The following is an 8,376-nucleotide window of genomic DNA, read 5'->3' as shown; positions in this document are numbered from 1 at the left end:
CGGGCCGCCCGTCTGCAGCAGGGGTCTGGTCTGATCCGGTCTGCGGTAGATTCCCTCCTCTCTGATCTGTCGGATCTGTGCCGTTTCACGCCGGGCCGCCGTGCAGACGTGGGAAACTGCTGTTTGGGCATCAGAACTGTGATAGTATTTCTTAATAGATTATGTCGATTATGACAGCCATGAACTTTATTATGGAATTAAACACTTTTGAATTGTGTATTGTGATCTGTGTGTTTCAGTGTGGTGTGGAGAACATCAGACGAGCTGAATCTCTGAATGGAAATCCACTGTTCTTCAGGGTAAGAGCGACGACGTGATCACATCAATGCATTTATCCACATAAACGGCTTACTCTTGAATGTTAATCATAAAATTGGGACATTTATGTTAGAATTGCTGAGAGAAAATGGCCAAAAACCAGAAGCTGGCTTTTTCTCAGTGGTTGGTCAGGGCGAGTTAACGCTGGTTAGTTTTCTGCTGTGTGTTAAACTCATCAGTGTGTGTCTGAGAAATTCACCCGCGGCCCGCCGAGTTTATTAAAACCCCTGAAATCAATCAGGACTTCAGCTGACTGCACACAACACACACACACACACACACACACTAGCTCTGTTTCAATCCCTAGTGAGCCGCCTTGCTGTCTAGGCGGCATCTGAACTGAAACTGTCCTCATAAGTGACTGATCTCAAGCAGCTCTGTGTGTCTTAGAAATATCACTCCTCACATTAGCAATTCATTAAACAGAGTTTGACATTAGCATGTTGTTAAACTAACAATGCAGTAATTCAAATGAAATAATGTGAGAAATATTGAATAAAAATAGTCTAATCTAATTAAGTAAAATATTTCAGAATATAATATACGTTTAAAAAATAATAAATATTAAATTAAAAATAATTTAATAATATATAAATAATTTCAGAATTAAAAATATATATTTTCTATATATAGCATGTATTTGTTTAAAAATAATTGTTGAAAAACATAATTTAATGTTATTTTTGTATTGTTTGTGTGTATAACTACATGTAATATAAATTTACAAAATTATAAATAAATTACGTAAATTACAAATATATTCTGATATATAATTACGTCATATAAATTTACAAAACTGTAAGTTACATAAATTACAAGTAATTATTTATAAATGTATGTGTATGTATATTCTTAAATATAATCACATGTAATATAAATCTACAAAACTAAGTATATATATTTGTAATATGTCATATTCATTAGTTGACATTAGTTAACATGAACTAAGAATGAACAATACATCATTTATTGATCTTAGTTAATGTTAATTTACTAATGTATTAAAATCAAAACTTGTTTAACATTAATGTACAGTGAACTAACATGAACAAACAATGAACAACTGTATTTTTATTAACTAATATTAACAAAGATTAATAAAATAAGTAGATTAATAAATAGTGTAATAAATGTATTGTTCATTGTTTGTTCATGTTAGTTAATACAACTAATGTTAACTTTTTACTAAATATTTGTGAAATATATACAATATAAATGTAATATTGAATTTAATATTACTTAATATTAATTTAATATTGTATTGTAAGTTAATATTAATTGAATTTAATTAGTTAATATTATATAGAAAATAAAAATAATGTTTATATATATATATATATATATATATATATATATTTAATTATTTTTTGAAATAGTAATGGTAAAATATTTGTTATAATGTGATTTCATTTGACAATTTTTTTTTATAATTGAATATTTAAAAACAATTATTTTATTATTTTTACATTTGATTTGTATTATCTTGCTTTAATCAACCAGCTTAAATTTTTCACTAAAAAAATGACACCTTATTGTAAAGTGTTACCAAATTATTGTAAAATTATTTTTATATTATTGTGAAATATATAAAATATTAATTTAATATTATTTAATATTAACTTAATATTATTATATTAAATAAGTAGTACAAATTGATTTCACAGGTATATAAATAATGAATTATTGAATTCAGTATTCAATTAAATATTAACGTATTTATATTATAATGCAATTCCATTTTACAAAACATTTTTTAGAATTAAATATTTAAAAACATTTTTTTTATTTTTAAATTAGATTTGTATAACCTTGCCTTAATCAACCAGTTTGAATTTGTCCATTTATTTTTTTATTAAAAAAATATATATATATATATATGATAGTTTTAAAAAAATTAAATATTAAATTAAATATTAAAATATTTATATTAGAATGTAATTTCATTTATAAACCCTTGTTATAATTTAATATTTAAAAACAATTATTTTTTTTTTTTTCAATAATTATTATTTTTAATTTTTTATTATCTCGCCCTAATAAACCAGCTTGATTTTTTTTCTTAAGCTTGTTACAGTGAATTTTGGTGTTATTTTCTCTTCTATTAAATCAAGGTATTTTAGAAGCCAGCGTCATGTTGTGTCCTACCTTGTAGACCATCCTTCGCGTTCAGGGTGCTGTCTATGTAGTCAGCTCATATGTAGTCTGCTGTAAACACACTCACACCCTCCCCGTGTCTCTCTCAGGCGCTGGCGGATCTGGTTCAGTCCCATCTGAAGTCCAACGAGCCGTGTTCCCGTCAGCTCACCCTCCGCTGTCCGCTGTGCGTCAACCCCACCTGCGCTCAGACCAAGGCCTTCTTCGCCAGCCAGAAACCCTGACCTCCGACCTCTCGGCAGCCGTGAACCCGACGGCAGCGCTGGACAGGACCGACGCGGCGGCTCTAGGTTAGCTCGAACCCGTGCGGGTCGGAGGATGTCGGGGAAGACGGTGAACGAGGGTGATTTCAGACTGAGACAAATCATAAGTGCCGCCCTCATCGAAAATAAATGCACTTTCACCCCGACATACATTCCAACCTTATTTTACACCTGAAAACATCCGCGTCCTCTTTGCCTTTTTCTGTTTCTTTCTTGGTCTTTCTGTCCAGATTTTTTCTTGCATGCGATTGAGAACGCTTGTGTCTTCCTCCAAAAAAAATGCAACAGTCAGCGTGGAACAAATTAACTCATTTCCAGATTGCAAACATCGAATAAATATGGTGCTGAAGTTGTATGCACATGCATTTGTGCATCAGTTTGGCTTAAAATGAATCATTCACGTTCATTCGTCTGCTTTCAAACCTGTATGACTTTTTTTCTTCTGTAAAAATGTTGTTGAAAAGCTTCAAAACAGACAAAAGTACTCCACGGAAGAATGAAAGTCATACAGGTTTGATGACTGTAGTTCATTCATTGCTCAATCTCCCATCTGAACTCACAGTGGAGCGTCTTTGACCTCTGACCCCTGCGGTTCCCCTCTCGCGCGTGCGAATGCGGCCGCGGGTCGTCTGTGCCTACGCTTCGTCTCTTGCTCAGAGCCTTCGATCTCTCGTGCCTTCAGCATGTATTTTAAACGCGCATTCAGACGTGATGTGTGTTATTAGATTACAAACGTCTTTAGCTTCTCTTGCCAAGGAGTCACATGATCTACAAATGCTATTGTGTCTTCCATTTCCTGTACGAGAGTCCTTGTTTAATGTAATGTCCTGTTGTTTCTCTCTCTGTCTGTTGTAGTCTGTTCTTTTGAGGGAAATCTCAAGAAAACCAAGTCCATGCCATTTTTTTTCACCTCAAAATTAAAATTATTAATAATAAGTAAATAAATACAAATTAATAACATTGGAAAAATTAAATTATTAAATATATCATTTGCATGAATATATATATATATATATATATATATATATATATATATATATAAAAAACAGATGGCACAGAAGTCATGGCACAATGTACAAAAAATATCTACAAAATTCCTAAAAATAAGTTTAATTTTCATTTTTTAAATTTTTTTCTGAATTTTCTAAGGTTTCTAAGACACCTTGATTTAGCAGAGAATTAATGTTCTCATTTTTCTCTTAAGATTTTTTTTTTTAATATTTCCATTAAAATTAAATGCATTTACTCTCATAATTTCAGAATATTAAATTAATATTTTATGTATTTCAATAATATAAATATAATTATATAATAAGTAACACTTTACAATAAGGTGTGATTTCTTAACATTAGTTAATGTATTAACTAACATGAACTAACAATTTATTACACTATTTATTAATCTTAGTTAATATTAGTTAATAAAAATATATTAGTTCATTGTTTGTTCATGTTAGTTCACTGCGCATTAACTACTGTTAACAAAAACAAGTTTTGATTTTAATAATATCAAAATCAGATTTTAAAAAAATGTGTAAAAACAACAAAAAAAGGTCCTAAAAATAAGTTTAATTTTCTGTATGCTAAATTAATATTCTCATTTCTTTATGTTTTTTGAGATGAAATATGAGCTGGACGTGTTGTTGACGGGTCGGGTGAGATTCGCCCTCATAGCTCATGCTGCTTTGATTAAGTGCAGAAAGATTGGCTGTCCCGGGCCCAATAACCCTCCTCACTGAGCGTGAATGTGTGTGTGTGTGTGTGTGCGTGTGCGTGCGTGTGTGATGCTCTGGGGGCCGCAGGAGCCTCTTGGTAATTGAAAAGTGGAGCGCTGCTGCAGCGGCTCTGTGACCTCTAATTGAGAGAGAGCATTGATTTCTGCTGAGAGAGAAAGAGAGAGAGAGAGAGAGAGAGATGGAGGAAGGGCCCGATGCTGCAGAAAGGAGGAATGAACGAGTGAGTGATTTTGCTGGGGGAGAGACTGATCAGATGGACGATTGGAACGGACAGATGTGGTGAAAGACAGACACACAGAGAGAGAAAGACAGGAGGGAGTGCAGAACGAGAAATTGTGTTTCTTCTCCATGAACCTTTTTTAACTCCACAGAATGTGTGGATTTGGGTCATTCTACACAACGGGTCCCTAGTGCCCAAAACACTTTCAAATATAATAGTAAAATAAGTAATTCATAGTGATTTATATTTATTATTATTATTATTATTATTTACTGTTTTCTTTTGTTTTTTTAACACATTGTGATGCATTTTGTAATGCATATACACACACTACCAGTCAAAAGTTTTTGAACAGTAAGATTTTTAATGCTTTTAAAGAATCTCTTCTGCTCACCAAGCCTGCATTTATTTGATCCAAAATACAGCAAAAGCAGTAATATTGTGAAATATTTTTACTATTTAAAATAACTGCTTTATATTTGAATATATTTTAAAATGTAATTTATTTTTGTGATCAAAGCTGAATTTTCAGCATCATTACTCCAGTCTTCAGTGTCACATGATCCTTCAGAAATCATTCTAATATGCTGATTTGCTGATCAGAAAAACATTTAATATTATTATTATTATTATTATTATCATTATCAGTACTTACAACAGCTGAGCACAATTTTTTCAGGATTCTTTGATGAATAGAAAGATCCAAAGATCAGCATTTATCTGATATAAATAGCTTTTGCAACATTAAAAGCTTGGAGTCAGTATAATTTTTTTTTTTTTGGGGAAAGACATTATAGAAATTAATAATTTGATTTAGCAAGGATGCTTTAAATTTGATTAAAAATGATAATAGACATTTATAATGTTACAAAATAATTTTATTTTTAGATAAATGCTGTTCTTCTGAACGTAATATTTATCAAAGATACCTGAAAAAAGTTCTACTTAGCTGTTCTCAACAAAAGAATAAATATAAATTTCTTTTAAAGCAGTAAATCAGCATATTAGAACGATTTCTGAAGGATCATGTGACACTGAAGACTGGAGTAATGATGCTAAAAATTCAGCTTTGAAATTACATAAAATATATTCAAATAGCAATAAGTTATTTTAAATAGTAAAAATATTTCACAAATTAATTAAAAAAAATTTTTTTCACTGTTTATATTTACTGTTTGTATAAGCCTACATTTATCTGATCCAAAGTACAGCAAAAGCAGTAATATTGTGAAACATTTTTACTGTTTTAAATAACTGCTTTATATATTTGAATATTTTTTAAATGTAATTTATTTCTGTGATTTTTGTTTATTTTTTTATTTTTTTTTTTTTTTATATAAATACCTTTATTTAAATACAGTGATGAGAAAAAAAAAAAAAATATATATATATATATATATATATATAATATAAGGTAAAAAAAAAATAAAATAAATTGTATTTAAACACAAACAAAATGTTATGTGATTTTCATATATAGATAGATAGATGTAGCATCACAAAATTCATCATAATGTGTCCAAAATTAAAAAATGCAAATTGGATTTTATGATTATTATTTATTTTTATTTTTTTTTCATATTTTCAGTGTTTTCTGGACTGGTCTGTACACTGGATTTCTTTTCATTATTGCATTTCTGGTCTTTTCTTTCTGTGTTTTGTGGTCTGTTCCACAGATGTACTTTGAACTTTTTTGCCTTATTACTTTAGCAATTACGCATATTTTATTGAAAACTAAATCTATGGATAAAGCAGCACTTTGTCTCTGTTTTCTCTCCATACTTCGGTACTTTAGATATTAGTCCGTAATCTATTACAATTGTGCATTAACCTTATTACCTTCATATATGAGATTAATAGCCAATTATTCCATAAATAAAAAATATGCCATTTTGTAGAAATATTTCATTTTTAGTTGTTGACTTTTTAAAGACACAGTTGTTCACGTTTGTGTTTAGATTTAAATGCACATACTAAAAAACACTTGATTTATCTGACAGAATGTTTGAATCTGAATTCACACCCGTTTCATAGAATGACCCTTTTAATTGTAATAAATCGAATCGGTTTGATTTGATTTTGTGGGTCCGTCATGTGATTTCCACCAGATTTGATTCTGGATTGAGCTGCAGAAACGCACAAAATCTGTCTCACTGCTGTTTGTCGTCTGATCGCGTCATTTCAGACCAAAATCTGAAGTAAATGGGAAACAACATTTTACATAAATAAACAGTAAGCTTTCATTATTGTCATGACAGTAAAGCACATTTTCCTCTAGATTATCGTTACTTTTATGCCAAAAAATAAAGGACTTAGTGCTGCAACATATTAGTGTTAGTTGTCATGAAAGTAATGTCAAAATGCAAAATAAGTTTGATTTCTTCATGCAAAATGTCCTATTTTTCATTTTTACCTTTGATTTCGGGGTGAAATGAAACCCAGACGTGTTCTTTGTGATGAATCTGACTGATCAATGTGTTTTTCTGCTTGTTTTGATGCTCATCTGCCTTATGAATCATTCTCTTCACGTTTCACACTGAAAACACAGACTCTTTATTATTAAATCAGAAAGCCACTTCAATGCTTCCAACAAAGACTTGCCCAGAACATCATCAAGTGTCATTTATAACAGGTTTTAACTGAAACTGAGTGATGTGTAAGCGCACAAATCTCCATGTAGTTCTTTTGTTTTGTAATTGTAAACATCATATTTGAGAGTCTGGGCTTCAGAAATGCGCTCGGACTGGTTTGATTATGTAGATCATGTGGATGTAATCGTGCAGCTGTCTGAATTTATTCAATATGTAGTTTTAAACACTGAAGGCAGGTGAATGATTCATGTACATATCAAGATGATCAGTGCGTCTGTGATTATGGGAAATAAATATAATTGTTGCAAATTCATCCGCTTGAAAGTGTCTTTTGTTTTGGTATCATTAAAAACTGAAATCATACAAAAAAGAATTACTTGAAATAAAACATTAAAATATAAACAAAAATAAAACTGAAATTAAATATTTAAAAAAATTAACTTTAAATTTAATTGTTGCAAATTCATCACTGTAAAAGTGTGTTTTGTCTTGGAACCATTAAAAACTAAAATCCATAAAAAAAAAATAATTACTTGAAATAAAACATTAAAATATAAACAAAAATAAAACTAAAATTAAATCTTTTAAACAAAATTAACTTTAAATTTGATTGTTGCAAATTCATCCGTTTAAAAATGTGTTTTGTCTTGGAAAAATTAAAAACTAAAATCATAAAAAAAAAATAATTACTTGAAATAAAACATTAAAATATAAACAAAAATAAAACCAAAATAATATTATTATTATTATTATTTTTTTTTTTTTACTTGATGCTCTAAAAAAACTAAATCTGAAATAAAATTAATACATGTAGATATATATTTGCAACAATAAAATATTGAGAAAAAAAGAAAATATTAAAAAAAGATAAAAAAAAAGAACAACTCATAAGCAGAACTTAAAATATTTTTTCAAAGATAAAAAATAAATTCACTTTAATCACAAATAGAAAATTGCTGAACAAGCATCTGTATCTGTATGTACTTAAATAACTAAAAATAAAACTGAACGAAAAGTTGTGATTAAAAAAATTTTTTTAAAATACACATTTTTATTTTTTTTTAATATATATATAATAAAAAATACCAAAAAAA

General features: G+C 29.2%; 1 protein-coding gene across 1 annotated transcript in view; it reads left to right on the top strand.

Annotated features, from left to right (window-relative positions):
- The window catches only part of fech (ferrochelatase), a 19,031-nt gene extending 11,436 nt beyond the window's left edge, over window positions 1-7,595 (top strand). The window contains exons 10-11 of the mRNA XM_051092914.1: window positions 240-299; window positions 2,562-7,595. Of these exons, the coding sequence (XP_050948871.1) occupies window positions 240-299; window positions 2,562-2,696 (195 nt within the window). The 3' untranslated portion in view covers window positions 2,697-7,595. The remainder of the gene's footprint in view (window positions 1-239; window positions 300-2,561) is intronic.
- The last annotated feature ends 781 nt before the right edge of the window (window positions 7,596-8,376 follow it).

The sequence above is a fragment of the Labeo rohita genome, chromosome 21 (genome assembly GCF_022985175.1).
Source record: "Labeo rohita strain BAU-BD-2019 chromosome 21, IGBB_LRoh.1.0, whole genome shotgun sequence".
NCBI lineage: Eukaryota > Metazoa > Chordata > Actinopteri > Cypriniformes > Cyprinidae > Labeo > Labeo rohita.
This window is presented reverse-complemented; position numbering and strand designations above follow the sequence as displayed.